This window comes from Etheostoma cragini, chromosome 4 (assembly GCF_013103735.1).
Source record: "Etheostoma cragini isolate CJK2018 chromosome 4, CSU_Ecrag_1.0, whole genome shotgun sequence".
NCBI classification, from domain to species: Eukaryota; Metazoa; Chordata; class Actinopteri; order Perciformes; family Percidae; genus Etheostoma; species Etheostoma cragini.
The window spans coordinates 21834804-21850704 of record NC_048410.1 but is presented as its reverse complement, the minus strand read 5'-3'; the positions used below and the strand labels follow the sequence as shown (position 1 = coordinate 21850704).

General features: G+C 38.0%; 1 protein-coding gene across 1 annotated transcript; it reads right to left on the bottom strand.

The window, feature by feature from the left end:
- Window positions 1–974: 974 nt before the first annotated feature.
- LOC117943350 (tubby-related protein 1-like) lies at window positions 975–13754 on the bottom strand. The gene is made up of 14 exons (XM_034869423.1): window positions 13571–13754; window positions 10534–10657; window positions 10281–10394; window positions 10005–10136; window positions 6768–6887; window positions 5959–6093; window positions 5802–5884; window positions 5512–5676; window positions 4347–4459; window positions 4134–4242; window positions 3926–4024; window positions 3220–3391; window positions 1989–2575; window positions 975–1384 (listed from the first exon to the last, which is right to left on the bottom strand). Exons 1-13 carry the CDS (start codon window positions 13583–13585, stop codon window positions 2442–2444), a joined length of 1515 nt encoding a protein of 504 aa, XP_034725314.1. The 5' UTR covers window positions 13586–13754; the 3' UTR covers window positions 975–1384; window positions 1989–2441.
- Window positions 13755–15901: the final 2147 nt, after the last annotated feature.

The following is a 15901-nucleotide window of genomic DNA, read 5'->3' as shown; positions in this document are numbered from 1 at the left end:
CAGTGTTTTCTGTAGAAGATGGTAAATCCCTTTGGGGGGGGGGCTTTGGGCTTTTTCACTTTGTCAACCTATAACATGCACAAAAAAAGAATAATAACACAATAATTAAAATTGTAATTTCCCCTTGCGAGATTAATAAAGTATACATTAATATTGTTAAAGGAAAGGGGAGAAAGCCAAAAAGCATAATATGAGCACTCTTATAGAAAAAGTCAATGAGGGAAGAAGAACTCACCTTACAGCGTCTGACCCCGAAGAGCTGCCAGCTTCAAGCTTCATTTAATCTACGAGTTTGGACAACTGCCTGAGCAGGTTCAGGCAGAATACACACCTCTCAAGGCACTCGGCCTAAACAGGTTTTTCATCTGGAGCGAAGCTCTCCTCTTCAACATGTCAGACAACTACTGGAGAACAGTGTGGGTGTCTCTTAAAACCTGCATCTAGAAGAAGGAGTCTTTCTATCTGATTATATGCTGGCTCATCAAAGGTGATTCTGTAATAAAACTGATTTTATAACCGTTCTAACCGGCTACCAACACCTACAGTACAGGGCCTTAAAGTAAAGGTTTTAGGGGTGTTTTTTTGTCTTAAAAAGGCAGCACACAGACAGGACATCCAGGGGGAGAGAGAAGGGGATAAAGTGCAACAAAGGTCTCTGATCCCATCACTTAACTACCAGATGTCCAAAATCCATTGATTTCAATTGCAGTATTGTAATACATAAGACTTGTTGGCCACAGTCACTGCAAAAGTTAATAAGTGGGAAACACAAAAAAGTTGACCAAAACATGTATTCCTACAATACATGTTGATTTCAAAGGAAATTATTAGTTTAGTGTATTAAATGTATTTGTCAGGAACGTGCAATGTACAATGAGAAGAGATGTACTAGATTTAGCGGCAAGCTTATTTCCATCTGTAGTCCCTGGGCAGTAGACACAAACAATAATGCATTTAGTTTCAAATACAAGTTCTAAAGTTCACATGCTTTAATAAATAATATTCCAACAATAAGCCTAGAAATGCAACAAAGGCAATGTTCAGAAAACAACACATTTTACAAAAGGTTGGAACCAAAAAACACATAATAGAAAAAAACATGCAGGAGCACAAATCATGGAACAGGGAACTATTCTTTTTTTTCATTTGTTTGATAGTGACAGTGGATAGACAAGAAAGGTGGGAGAGAGGTGGGGGATGACACGCAGCAAAGGGCCGTAGATCAGACTCGAACCCCGGGCCGCTGCAAAGGACTCAGTCTGGCCACAGTTTGCCTTAGGGAACTATTCTTAGATTGAATGTGTAGTCACAAAATCACAATAACACCAAATACTGAGAACTAAAGACACTCCTATTCCAGATTTTGACAATTATGTGCATGCCACTTTAAAGGTCCCATGACATGGTGCTCTTTGGATGCTTTTATTTAGACCTTAGTGGTCCCCTAATACTGTATCTGAAGTCTCTTTTATATAGACCTTAGTGGTCCCCTAACACCATATCTGAAGTTGTTTTTATATAGACCCTTGTGGTCCCCTAATACTGTATCTGAAGTTTTTTTTATATAGACCTTTGTGGTCCCCTAATACCATATCTGAAGGTGCAGAATAACAGCCGCTAGAGCCAGTCCCACAATGAGCCTTCCTTAGGAGGTGCCATTTCTGAGTCTGTAGCTTTTGAGGAGGAGGATGTGGGGGGGGACTTTTAGGGGCACTTTGCTTGTAGGGGCACTTTGCTTGTTTGAAAGCTTGATGTCTCTCTCTCTTATGGGCGGGCCAAATTCTTTGGACGTGCAAAGCAAAGAAAGGGGAGGTAACCTTGCCCCTTATGACCTCATAAGGAGCAAGATTGTCAAAGGCAGAGCAGGATACCCAGGGCTTGGTTCACACCTCTTGCCATTTCTAGCAACTGGGGGGTCACGGGCAGGCTGTGGAAACTCATATTAATGCTAAAAAAACTCATAAAGTTCAATTTCCATGCCATGGGACCTTTAACAATGCCTGATAACTGATTAATTTGCATATTAAATAAACAGCAACACGATACAGCACAACAAAACACAAAGATGAACTTCTTTTAATGAAGTTTGTAACGTTCATCATTGAGGTGTACCATCATCCCCTAAATAAAACGTAACTTTCTCCAGTCACTGAAGTCCTTTTAAGTACTGTGTGTCTGTGATTAACAGAAATTTGGAGGTTTCCACTCCCAGGACAAAAAAGCATAACTCTCTTGTGCCATGCTGTGCAATCTCAGATTGAATCCCATGCCCATGAAGTTGACAGCACGGCAGCAGGGATGGTCATGTTCAAGCAACCATTATTGCCGTCTACCACAGGAAGTGTTACAGGTGAGTCCAAAGAGTTTTTGTGACGTGGTTGTGGGCGTGTTGCATACTGGTTTCAGTGGGAGTAGAAAATTAGACAAAGATCTTGCTGTAGTTATTCGCAGGCAATTTTGCCATCAAAGCTGGAGAGGGCGATGGCGAAGGCCTGCACGGCACACATCGGGTACTTGTAGTCCAGCGTGAAAATGTCATCAGCTATTCGTCCAAATTGCATCACAATGTAGTCCACTGTAAAAGGCAAGGAATCGTTTAAATAGCAAGATATGAAAGAATGAATGTTTCATTTGTTGAAATTAAAATATTATTGGATAACATTAAGTATTGAAATGCCAAGTGAAGATCATAAATTATAAATGTAGTCTGGATCGACGACTGTTCATTTAGTGGATAGTTCCGGTGCTGACTGAAGTTCCCCCCAGATGTCCCGCCAGATGTCCCTAACCTTCTAATTTAAACTCCGGTCACATCAAGGATCATTAACCGGAACCTCTGAGCAAAGTTACACGCTGAGAATGGCAAGTTTTGAAGAAAATTTGAATTGTGGAAAAAGGCAAGCCTGTTTGGTTCTTTCAGGCAATCATTGGAAAGATTTACAAAGTAAACAATATGTTTAGGGCACTCTCTAACTGGGATATTTTGGGACCAAATGGCATGGATTTGCTATGGACAAATTACACACAAGGCAATACACTGGTAAGAGCAAATTATGTTTAACCATGTCTCCAGCTAATTAAAATAGCTTGCGTCCCTGTATTGTGTTTGCGACAGAAACTACGCACTATATGCACTATACTATACACCACACTATACGCACTATAACAGATGTGTTTGTCTTCATCGATAGATTGAAACTGTTGGTTGACAATACTCACCGTCTTTGCTATGGACTATCTGGAAGTTTTTGATGGAGGCCTGGGTGACCCTGCCGTTAAAGTTGAGAACATGAGACGCAGTTTCTTCGTTCCACACAGGCGTCTTGTTGTGAAGCTCGATCAGATTGTCCATCTTTCTGTACTGGTGCCTTATCAACAAGCCATCACAGTCCTGAGAATCGGTGAAAGCAGAAGTCAGAAAATACCACCAGCATATGATTTTACATCTTGGCCTTGTGTTCCTTTCAACATAAACACACAACATATCATAAATCAAGCTGTAAGCAGTATGGATATCATTAAATGACATTGTGCATAGCAGCGGGGGATTCTGGGAAGGCTAATTTTGGTAATGAAATGGGTAGCAACAATTACTCGCACCACTTGCTTTGTCTCCTTTGTGTCTCCTCCTTTATTTCCCCCAATGATCCATTTCCACAGAGAAAAAATGTGTGGGAGTTTTCTCTTTTCTTTGGAAATGATTTTGCTAATGAGTCATCTGATGGTTTCATGCACATGAAGTCAAAATCCCCACAGTTTGAGATGTCTACTTGATAATCCCACTTTTACATTAATATCAAATGACACTTTCTGGTGTACCACCCTGGTGACCTGGTCTTTTCAGCATTTTTATTCTATTCATTTTGCAGTTTTTATGTTCTTCTCAAAGCAACAAAACAAAAAATACAAAAAAAGCACATCTTACATTGCGTGGTCGGAGAGGCACTCTTTCATTGTTCTTGTCCATTCCTGGAATGACAACCGTCATCCTTCTGGGTCCTTTCATCCCTAAGACATTTGTTTCCTGATGATAGAAATAATTAAAACCAGATGTTTGTCAACTATTACAACCCTAAAACATTATTTGTGAAATTCAATGTAGATAATATATAATGAGCTGTCTAATAACTTACATAAATGATGCCTGCTAGTTCCTGCCGTGCATTGGACAAGTCTGGAAGAGCCCGGTCTGGATTCAGAGCGTTGTCAAATATGGTGAACTTAGTCCCCATTAAATTGGACCTAGATTATATATTAAATATTTTGAAACTCACGGTAAATTAATACTTGTCTGATATTACACATTTCAATGCTATACTATTGAATGAGTTGATTTTGCAGTGTACCTCAGCTTTCCGACAAAGTTCTCTCCACCTCTGGATAAATCTGTGGCATCGATGGAAATGAGGTAATTTGAAGTTGCGCATTTCTTTCTTTTCCTCCCAGCCAACAGGAAGGTCTACAAAGGGAAAAAAGGCAAATATGCCTGTTACATTTAAAGAAAGAGTGCAATCTACTATACACAAAACCCTCACAATGTTAATTTCAGTGCTAAATTGACTAATTAAATGAATGGAACGACTCACGGGGTTCTTATTCATTTGTTAACCCTTGTGTTGTAATCCCATTAAAATTGAACTTTCTATCAATGTTTAACTTTTTCTCACATTTTGTCTCTTTTTTCAACACTTCTGACGCTTTTTTCAATGTTTGTCCCTTTTTTGCCGTTTTCAACTCTATGTAACACTAACTTATTAACTTTAGTCTTACAGTTATTTTTGGAATTTATGATCCTTAAACCTAGTTTTTTGGGAATTACACATATTGTTTGAGTTGAGTTTGATGTATTGTTTGAGAAAAGCAGAAATTAGGAATTATTTAGAGTAAAAGTAAAAGAAAGTCTGTTGGTGGATAATCACAGACTGGAATAGACTGAACCTTTTACTTAATACTGTTTCGAAACCACTTCAATTTTTTTTAAACCCTTCTGTTGTCTTCCCGTCAACCATGGTCACTATTTTTCCAACTTAAATTTTTTTTAACGACATTTTTGTCACTTTTTCAATGCTGTGGGTGCTTTTTTTTTGACGTTTTTAGTGTTTTTCCCAACGTTTTAGGAAAATTTCAACTGTGAAAACAGTTTCAGCGCTTATTTTGACGGCCCATACTTAAAAAAAATAATTAGGTTAAAACAGGTCAATTTGACCCAAGGACAACATGAGGGTTAATGCTATAAAATTGAATAAGACACCCCAAAATTACCCATCAAAATCACCCCGAAGAATGTTGTGGGGAACCAATCATGTTATTTGGGGTAATCACAATTTGGTATTTAAAAAGAACAATGATATAGGAAATATAGGACAGGATATAGGATGTGGTCAATTTGACCCGAGGACAACATGAGGGTTAATGATGTTTTCATATTTGCATAACATATGAATACAAATATCTGCTACATTACAAAACTATCTATCAATATCTATCTGCAACACAGATGAAATCCCTGACCTTCTTTTGGTTGTCGAGGTGGAGGTAATACAGAGGGTAGAGGCTCTTGTCCACCCCTCTCTGGTCTCGAGTCACTCTGCATTTGATGGTCACGCCCTGTGGAGCCGGATCCATCACAAACCTCTCCAAGTTGTCAAACTCAATCTCAGGTGATGGAGATCTCACCTGCTCACAAAGCATGGAAATGTTCACGTTTAATCTGTAGATGAACTGTTGGTTTGCCTGTGTGACATTTAATTACAAAAAGTTTTTTTTTTTTAATTATGTATGAATTGTGAGGTTTAAGATACCTTTTTCTTCTTCCCTTTGCCCTTTTTCTTCTTGGATTTTTCATCTTTTTCTGAGTCAGAATTATCACTCTCTTCTGCCTTTGCTGAAACATACAACACATATGGTTAGCTACTTGTCAGGGACTCAAAAGGAGGATAAAGGTACTGGTGGACCTGCCTTTCTTTTTTGTCTTCTTGTCTTTGTCCTTATCTCCTGATATTTGGAACAAGGATGATGAGCTAGCGGTGGATTTCTTCTTTGATTTGATTGGCTTTGTCTCCTCCTCGCTTTCATCACTGTCTGACTTGGCAGCTGCTCAGGAGAAGGTGTGAAGATAAGAGTTTTGGTTGAATTTTGCAAGAACTCTTACCAAGCCAGAGTTATTTGTCTAAAATAAAGCAACATAAAATGCATGCTTGTGCAAGTAAGTTAAGATGCAATGTCTCATTTGCAATAAAGGAGGTTCAACAAGCAAACCATGTATTTTTGAGTAGTGTCAGTTAGGCTTATCACAGTCTATGTTCCGTGACTGTTCAGGTGTTGCAGGAAATTCTGCCAGATGTCACAATTGTTTTGGCCGGATGTCAATCACCTTCTGCTTTCTTTGTGTTGGCATTCTAAACTTCAGTTTGATTTCTGAGGACTATGGTTAACTGCTCCTCAGATCTCTGCAGGGTAAATCCAGACAGCTAGCTAGACTATCTGTCCAATCTGAGTTTTCTGTTGCACGACTAAAACAACTTTTGAACGTACACATGTTTCACCATAACAAGTTCCTTCCCAAGGCTATTTCGCAGAGGCATCATTGCTCTGTCTGGCGCTTAGCACCGCCCAAGATGATTATGATTGGTTTAAAGGCATTCCAATGAACCACAACACGATTTTCTTCCATTGTGGAATGTTGTGTGGACTAGCCAGACCCTCCTCCGCCGCGCTGTGGAGGAAGGTCTGGCAATGCGAGACTGGGGTTATCAAAATACAATCACCTTTCTTCTTGCTTTTTGAGTCTTTTTCTCCATTTATCTGGAACATTGAAGCTGGTTCTTTCTTCTTGTCCTTCTCCTTTGACTTGGACTTTTTTTCTTTCCCATCAGAGTCCTTGTCCTCTGAAAAATGATAAATAAATACAATTTAAAAAATGCAGTCTGTCCTTGAATGTGATTCCGAACTTTGAGAATCATGTGAGCACACACTGAGGAATTTAATCTTTCAAAGACGAATAATGTCAATCTCATTCCTTTGTGTATTAGACAGTGGAGAAAGCAAATCACCCAGAAAGCCAAGATTTAAAGGTGAACTATGCAGGATTTCTTTAGCTTACTTTGCGTTAACTGGACAGCTTTTCCGTCATTGGAATGGCTAGCCTATATGACTTTTTTGGGGTTGAATCGTGGACATCTCACTTCTCCCTAACGCTATGCATCAAAAAGTATCGCGTGATATCAGGTCTTGTAACAAATTGCTTCACGGCATTGCACACATAGGCCTATGTGCCCCCATTCAGGAACCAACTAGCTATAAGAACAAGGTAGCGATGGAGTTTTTCACACTATTGTCATGGCTGAGCTGGCAAAAAAGAAGCAGAAAGCTAGGAAAGCATTGTCGGTGGAACAAAGACAGACTGACCGAATAATGAGTCAGACACAAGTAAACACAGGAGCTGCCAAATATCTATTCTATAGAGAAACCTGCCAGTAAAAAGCGAGAAAACAGCGGAGAAATTGCCAAAACCGCTTAGCGCCCTTAAAAGACCGGGACAGATTTGGGAGCACAGCTTTTTGTGTGTGCTCAGTTTGAAATTTGCTCTCACTGTTTCTTCCGGCTGAATAGGAATTAATGAACTTTAGGGAATGAAAGGATGTGGTTAAAACTCTACTTTTGGTAAGCACTTTATGTCTAGACACAAGTAAAAATGGCTTTGCCGTGTGTTCGTCTAAACTCTAACAAGTCATACAGTGTGTGCCATTTCTTCCCTAAACCCTTTTTCAACTAAATATACAGTTTATGACTTAAAAGAAAAGAAAATTCTGAATTCACAAAAACAACACAACGAACACAAAACTCATACTGTAAAAAAGACTAGTCACAGCAGTTATATTACACATTGCCATAGCTATTAATGATATAATTAAATCCTTTTCCATTGGTACCACTAACAGAGCACCTGGCTTTTCTTTACAGGAGGAGAAGGGAGCCACAAACACAAGTTAGAGCAGGTATTCCTGATATGACTGACAGCAGATGTGAGGTGGAGAAAGGTTAAATGAAGCTGAGAGGTAAAAGCTCTGTAGCTAATCCAACCAAAGTAACAGAGACGAATAGCAACACTCTTAGCAAAGCGTTGAAGTGATAATCAAGTCATATCTCAACATCTGCACTGATAGGCACTTGATTGTAGCCCAAGTGAAAGGAATAGGAATATTGAGCTACACACCAAAGTGTTCCCTCTCCACTGTAAAAGACAGGTCTGTCATATTCTTATCCGTTTTCTTTTCTTCAATAATTTCAATAAAAGTGCCAAACTATTTGTTCCGATGCACTGAATGAATGTTTAAGACTTGACTGGTCCAAAGCCATGCTATCATCTCTGTAAAGCTGTACTTTGACACAGCAGAGATTTGAGCTAAATGCTAACGTTAGCATAATAACATGCTCACAATGACAATGCTAACATGATGAGGTTTATAAAAGTATAATATTTACCAGGTTCACCATCTCAGTTTAATGTGCGAGCATGCTAATATTTGCTAATTAGCACAAAACACAGAGTACAGCTGAGACGTACTCTCTGCAACCGGCAGCCACAGGCCAGGCTGCAATGTTACCCTATGGGGCAAATTTTCGTTGTCAATTTGGTCCAATAAAAGTTCTTTTTTTCCAATGAAATGCTTAGTTTATAATTCTAAGTGTCTCACAAAATTATGGAAAGGATCCCTACAGAGATTTGCCTTTAAAATATGTACTGAAGACCTTTTCTGTTCAAGCAGAAACAGCTCTAATCTCAACAGGCGGCATTAAAAAAATACTACTTTTAGTGTGCATACAGCCAACATGTTTTCACATATAAACTGGTAAACTATGTGTTCATTTCAACCCAAACTAGTTTTGATTATTGCTGATAGCTTTTCATAGTTTTAATTTGTTTCTGTTGACTTTAAATGAACTGTAATTAATAAAGCTAAAATTAATGTTTATATACATTATAAATAAATGCATATATATTATACATGCAATTTTGCAGAAGTTTTTATGTTTAAAAAAAGTATTTTACTCTTTAACAGAATTTAACAAAAACGTCAACCTCTTTAGAAATCCTTTCCATAATGTTGTCAGACACTTAGAATATTAATCTGAGCTTGTCAATGACAAAACAATCACTTTTGTGAACGTAAATACAAGCTGGACAATTGGCCTATTAACTTAGATTGCAGCTTGTTCCGCAGCGATCTTGCTTAATACTGGACTATCTTTATAGATTGTTGTTCCCAAACTGCATTTTGTTGCCTTTTGCCTGTACCTGTGTAATGACAATAAAGTTGAATCTAATCTAATCTAATCAGTCATCAGACACAACAACATGGGAAAATAGGGTCCAGGTGGAATAAAACGGAAGTTACCATTTAAATGTCAAAACTTGGGACCTAGAAAATAGCCTACACAGCTCTGAGACACCATGACCTCACATCCCTCTGTCATTTTAGTTCTCAAGCTGGAAAAAGACTCACGGTTCATTAAGTCATTCAAAGTCCTTCATTATTTCTCACCATAGTTATAATTTAGCAGGCTTGTTGGCTAATCAGTGTTTTCTAATCATTGTGTAATTATACTAATTGAGAATGTGTTCTACAGTTTGGAAGAACAAACTTTAAGCGTCTAACAGCCTTTTCTCCAGACCTTCTGCAAAGTGAATTTGATACAAAGTGCCAAACTCTTCTATTTTTAACTGTACATTTTGGTAAGTAGAATTAAAAGGAAATGATCAGGATTTGACCCTTGCAACCGTTTGATGACATTTTCCACAGTTAATTACTCAAGGGCAAGCTGGTCCCTTGACTGCCGTGTTTTGTTGCCCCTGCAACCAAGTCAGTGTTTCCATTCAATCACTATTACACAATAAAAACGTTTAATCCTCTTTACAACAGGAGTCTGGTCTCATAACTGTTGTTTGGATTAATTACACTGCTAATGCCTTTAGAAAATAGTTTTCCTGCTTCTTGCCATACCTTTAGATTTAGATTTCTTTTCTTTGGCAGTCGTTTCAGATGTGGAGCTGTCCTTTGTTGCCTTTTTTTTTGTCTTCTTTTTGGGGGCGTCTTCATCATCATCGTTATCATCGTCATTATCTGAGCCTGAATCTGCAGAGACGCAAAACATATGCAGAAGACTTTTGTTTTGTTTGATTGATTACATTTGATTGAAGAGTTATTTGTACGGTGTTTAATTAGAGTTAGGCCTTAAAGGTTTTCAATTTAAAACTCAGAGAGTCACTAATGACATACCTTTCTTCTTTTTTGGAGCACTTTTGGCTTTCTTTTTGGGCTCTTTCTCCTTTTCTTTGTCCTTGTCTGGTTCTTTATCTTTTTCTGGTTTCTTTTTCTTCACCTTCTTTCCATCTATAATGTTGATAAGGAATCAGCAGTGGGGATATATCGCAGTAGAGATAGAGACATGCAAAACATCAGTTTGTTATTGCGGGCTTTGTAGGAAATGCTCAAAATATTATAGAAATATCATTTCTTTAGAGTTGCTCACTTTGGATGGCAGGACTGTCCTCATCGGATGCGTCTTCACTTTTCTTTGTCTTTGTTTTTTTGGGCTTGGCCTCTTTTGCATTCAGCTTGGCTTCTGTTGTTTCTTCTTTCTTCTTTTTTGGCTTCTATGGTTTTTTCTTTAAAAGATCCAAAACAGATTAGAAGTGAGACTCGTGGAAGAAGGACAGGAGAGCAGAGAAAAGATGACAAGGGACTGGACAAAATGAAAACAGGGAGACATAAAAAAAAAATTATCTTAAATAATATGACAGCATTTAAATAATACCAACTTACCATTGCAAAGTCAGATGTGAAGGGAAACGAGGAGCAGAAAGCAAAAAAAGATTTAAAAGAATTGTATTGTATAGCTATGAATATATTATTTTTCTACTATAAAACAAACAGTAACTTACTAATTTAATGCTCAATGCAATTTTATAAAAAAAAAAAATAAGAAAAATACCCAACGTCAGTGCACATGACATTCACATGATATTCACAATGTAAAAGCTTCTGGTAAAGCTCCATGTTCAGTTGCGGATATCAGCGTGTATTTACACTACTGGTCAAAAGTTTGGGGTCACTTACAAATTTCCATTTCCCTCCATTATAGACAGGATACCAGCTGATCTGAGTGGGTGGCTGATCTTTAATGCAATATCTACATTTCCCATTATCAGCAACCATTCATCCAATGTTCCAAAGGCACATCTTGTTTACTAATCTGATATTATTTTAAAAACTTAACTAAGAAAACATTAAACAACCCTTTTGCAAATATGTAAGCACATAATGTAATCTGAAAACTGCTGCCCTGGTTAAAAAAAACAAGGCAACTGATCTCAGCTGGGATTCTGTCTATAATGGAGTCCAATGGAAATTTGTGAGTGACCCCAAACTTTTGACCGGTAGTGTATGTTGAAAGCATTTTATAGAATCAAGTCATCTTTTGCTATTTTTGATAATACCGTTTTGTAAGACCCCAAAAAAGAAGTATTTTCAACTATTTTACGTAACGTGCTCAACCATCGTCCTATATGAGCTAAAAAGATAGGTCACACTCAGAAACAAACTTCACATCACACATCTTAGACACAAGATGGCAAGTCAATGACCACCAAAGACAATATAAGGAGAGCCAGAAAATGTAAATATTGACTCTATCTTGCTCTCTTATGTCTTCTGTGTCCAAAATAAACATGACCATTCTTTCCAATTTGCTATTTTTATATCACCTGCAATGTGAGCTTTCATCTTGGCCGTCTAGACGCAAGCTTTTGGAACCCCCAACCCCCTCCATACACACACACACACACACACAAACACACACACACACACACACACACACACACACACACACACACTCAATGTGTTCCTTCATACATTTTTTCTATATGAGTATGTTTTAATACCATGGTAAATAAAGAGGGAACCCAGATGTATTGGTGTGAGGAGGCTGGAGACTACAGTACACAACGACAGGAACATGTCACTGACACAGCAAGTCACAGAGAAGGAGGTCAGTGTGGTTGCAGTGGGTGAAGACAGGAAAGGTAATCCTATTAGATGTAGATCCTGCATCCATGGAGGTCTATTTGTGTTCTCAGACAATCCAGAACTCAGAGTTACAGCAGCACACATATTGCAATCAACTGTTGTGTTAAAGTTGTCCAATGTCATATTACTGTCCACCCAAAAGAGCACATTTTTTTTAGTATATTTTTCTGTTGTACTTTTCTGCTGTGTCTATTTAGTAGAATACAGTCCACACGCATTTAAAAAAAAATGTGTTGTCTTCTGTACTCAAAAATCATTAGATTTTTTTTTAAGCGTTTTCAAATGCTTGGTTATTACCGTAATCAAAGCTAATCTTTTTAAAATAATGTATCTGAAACTGTAATAATGACCTTTATGCATTGTTTTGTAAATTCTTGATGACACATACTGTAGATGGCATATTTATTGCAATTCACTGAGAGGATTTGGATTTAATAAACCCATTTATAAAATGATGATTTACCTACAACATTGCGTAACAGGACTTGTTGATGCACATGCTGAATAGGGCTGGGTAATATATAATAATAATTTTGTGTCAATATCGCAATATGAGACTAGATTTTGTCTTATATCGATATCGCAATATGAGACTAGATGTGGTCTTAGATTTTGAATATATCGTAATGTTGTAATATGGTTTGTGTTGTCTTAACCTGGTTTTACAGGTTGCATTACAGTAACGTGATGGGATTTTCTACTCTTACCAGACCGTTCTAGTTGTTCTATTTACCTTAACCCACTAAATCATTACATTATTTCTGGAGATTATTTAGCATCAACATTGGCATTGAGATATTTGTCAAGAATATTGTGACATTTGATTGCCTCTATATCACCCGGCACTAATACTAAAAGTAAACCGAGCAGGCATTAAAAGCAGGGAAATTCATTAAAAAGGAAGTGCTGTTGCATTTGGTTTGGACGTCACCCCAGTAGCACTTTAAGTAGTTTGGGTAGCTGGATTACATGTCTTCAATCCCCCATGCATGCTGTTGCAGGTGCATTGCTCAGCAGACAAGTGGCATAAACTTGGAAATCATCAATCTAGATGCAACATATTGTCAGATATAGAGTCTGTCCAGGTTGTAGCTGCCTAGAGAGATGCTTTCCAGTTTTGAAGTCATATCTTAATGTGGTCTCTGGTGGATCTTACTCGAATGAAATACCCCATGTTGCATTGACATACAGAGCAGTTATCTCACATGTGGGTCAGAGGTTATTGTTTACATGATCGTTATTCTAAATGTATGTGATTTAGATTTAAGTAACTGAAGTAGTCCACATTGCTAACTAACTAAACAGAAGGCAAATGTCTGGCAACTGTAAATATTGTTGTGTGACAACAGCAAAAGTGTTATTTGACATATCAAAGTAATATGTTTCCTTTGGGTGTCTCTTCAAATGTCATTACATTTCATCACACATCAGATTATATTTAGCAGTCGAGAAAACAAAACCACAAAACCAAACCCTTGTACCTTCTCTGCAGACATGGCGTGGCCTCTCACTTCCGCTCTACCACTTCTTTTTAGAGGTTAGAAAACAAAAAAGCAGACTTCTCCGTGGAGATAAGGAAAGAGTGGGAAAGCCCTGTGCTCACTGAGTGTCCATCAGCAGAAAGTTGTTAATAGGATTTATGTGTAAAGCCATCTGCTCTGTAGAAACACGTCAACGGGAGAAACCAACAACAGCTCAGGAGGAGGGAGAACACTTGTCTATCACGTGTGTCCACCATCCACAGACATAGAACTCATGTAGAAGTTAGATTTAAATTAAAGATATACCTGAACTTGCAGCTGCGGGGCTGAAGCAGAATCCCCATCCTTTTGAATCCTGAAGCAAAAACAATTATAAACACATGTTAGTAATTAAATGTAGTGATATTATGTGAACTTAGCTGTAATTTCGTCATTTTTTTCAATTGTCTCTTTTTGGTGCCAACAAAACCTTTACTTTATTTAAAAGAGAGACATTACTTTGCTATAAAGTATATGATTTGAATCCCACATCTGAATAGGGCTATAACCAACAAGTATATTTATCGTCAATTTACTTGTCAATCATTTTCATGATTAACCCATTAATCATTTAGTTCATAAAATGTAAAAGTAAGCCCAATTTGTCACGTTCTGATTGTTTGTTTTGTTAGACCGACAATATTAGTTCATTGCCATAGGACAAAAAAACAGCAGATATTTACATTGAAGAATCTGGAACCAGTACATTTTGGACATATTTGCTTTAAACCAATACGTTGAGTGCAATAAGTTAAGTTGCTGATACATGTTTTGTTGACTAATTAATAAAAAAACAAATAGTTTCCTCTTTAATCTAGAACCTGGGTAGGTTAAAAAAAATGTCTCAAATAGCATGTTCCCACACAAAAGAAATAACTACCTACAAACATATTCTTGCTGTACAGATATTTTTAATATTCATCTTTGGCATTCTAAGAAAACACCTTGCCATGCAAATACAAGACTATACAATCCATTCACTCATTCACCCATCCATCCACCCATTCACTCACCCACCCACCCACCCATCCATCCACCCACCCACCCATCCATCCACCCACTCACCCATCCATCCATCTGTCCGTCCATCCATTCATTCATCAATCCATCCATATCTTCTGCTTTACATAACTCAGTGAATTTTGTGGTACAAAGTGTCATTTTTACATTAAGAAAGTGGACCTAAGTAGGCCGACCTAACATCCTCCAGTAAAGCTTTCCATTGACACATGTTGGTTTAGCACCACTTGGCCTGTACCAGTGGAAAGTGTGTGTGGTAAAGCATTAATAACGATTAAAAAAACCACAAGACCTCAGTAGGATTAATGGAAGACACAATAAGCATGTCCAAATCTTGGATGAACGCATGTGAAAAATACTTTGATTACACACACATTTGCAAAGTTCTGTATTGTTGTGTGGTAACGGTGACATACCTGTTCTGTGTCCAGGCCTCTTTCACGGTGTGATTGTGGAGGGGCATGGTTACAGCCCATCCAGATTTTGGTCTTCATGAGCAAACATGACAAAGAGTGTGAATAAACACAACAGGATATCCAATGCAAATCACTACATTTAAACATGTATAAGTATGAATTTGAAAACATGCATTAATACGATGTCTCACCAAGTATCTTGTGGTTTTTCTAGGCAGCAGTGTGATTGTCTCCATCCAGCTTGTGAATGCCCACCGGGCTCATGACCCAAGTTCTAAGAGGATTTTTATGAACAAAGCAACAGGGTTCCCCCCATCGACTACCACACAGTCAGGATGCCCGACCCTTCAACTGGGATTACTCTAATCAGCTACTCACCATCTGTGAGCATTTTAACGGAGAAACAGCTTGTGTGCAAATTTGCTTCACTGGGGGAAAGTAAAACAGCTTTAGATTAAACAAAACAGATTTTAATTCAGGTGCTTTTAACCAAAACAGGATAGAAGTGCACAACTGTCAAGAACATTTAGAATTAGCAAGGGTGAAGAAAAGTGAAAAGGAAAGGCTCTCTTCACTTTGACAGCTACATGTACGATGCCCTAATATCATTTGCTCCAATGTAACAGCTCAGCGTGAATGTGAAACAGGATCATGTTTAAAAAATATGCCACGTGACATTCCCTAAATCAATAAATATGAGAAAGGTGTTAATGGTGTATTAAATGTGTGATTTCCCTAGTCAACCACCAGATGCTGCTGTACCCCAAGAGAGAAAAAAACAAGCAAGAAGCAGCTGTGAGGCACCAGGGGGCACCATGGCGGTACTGTTACTTGCATATTTCAAAAATGACTGATC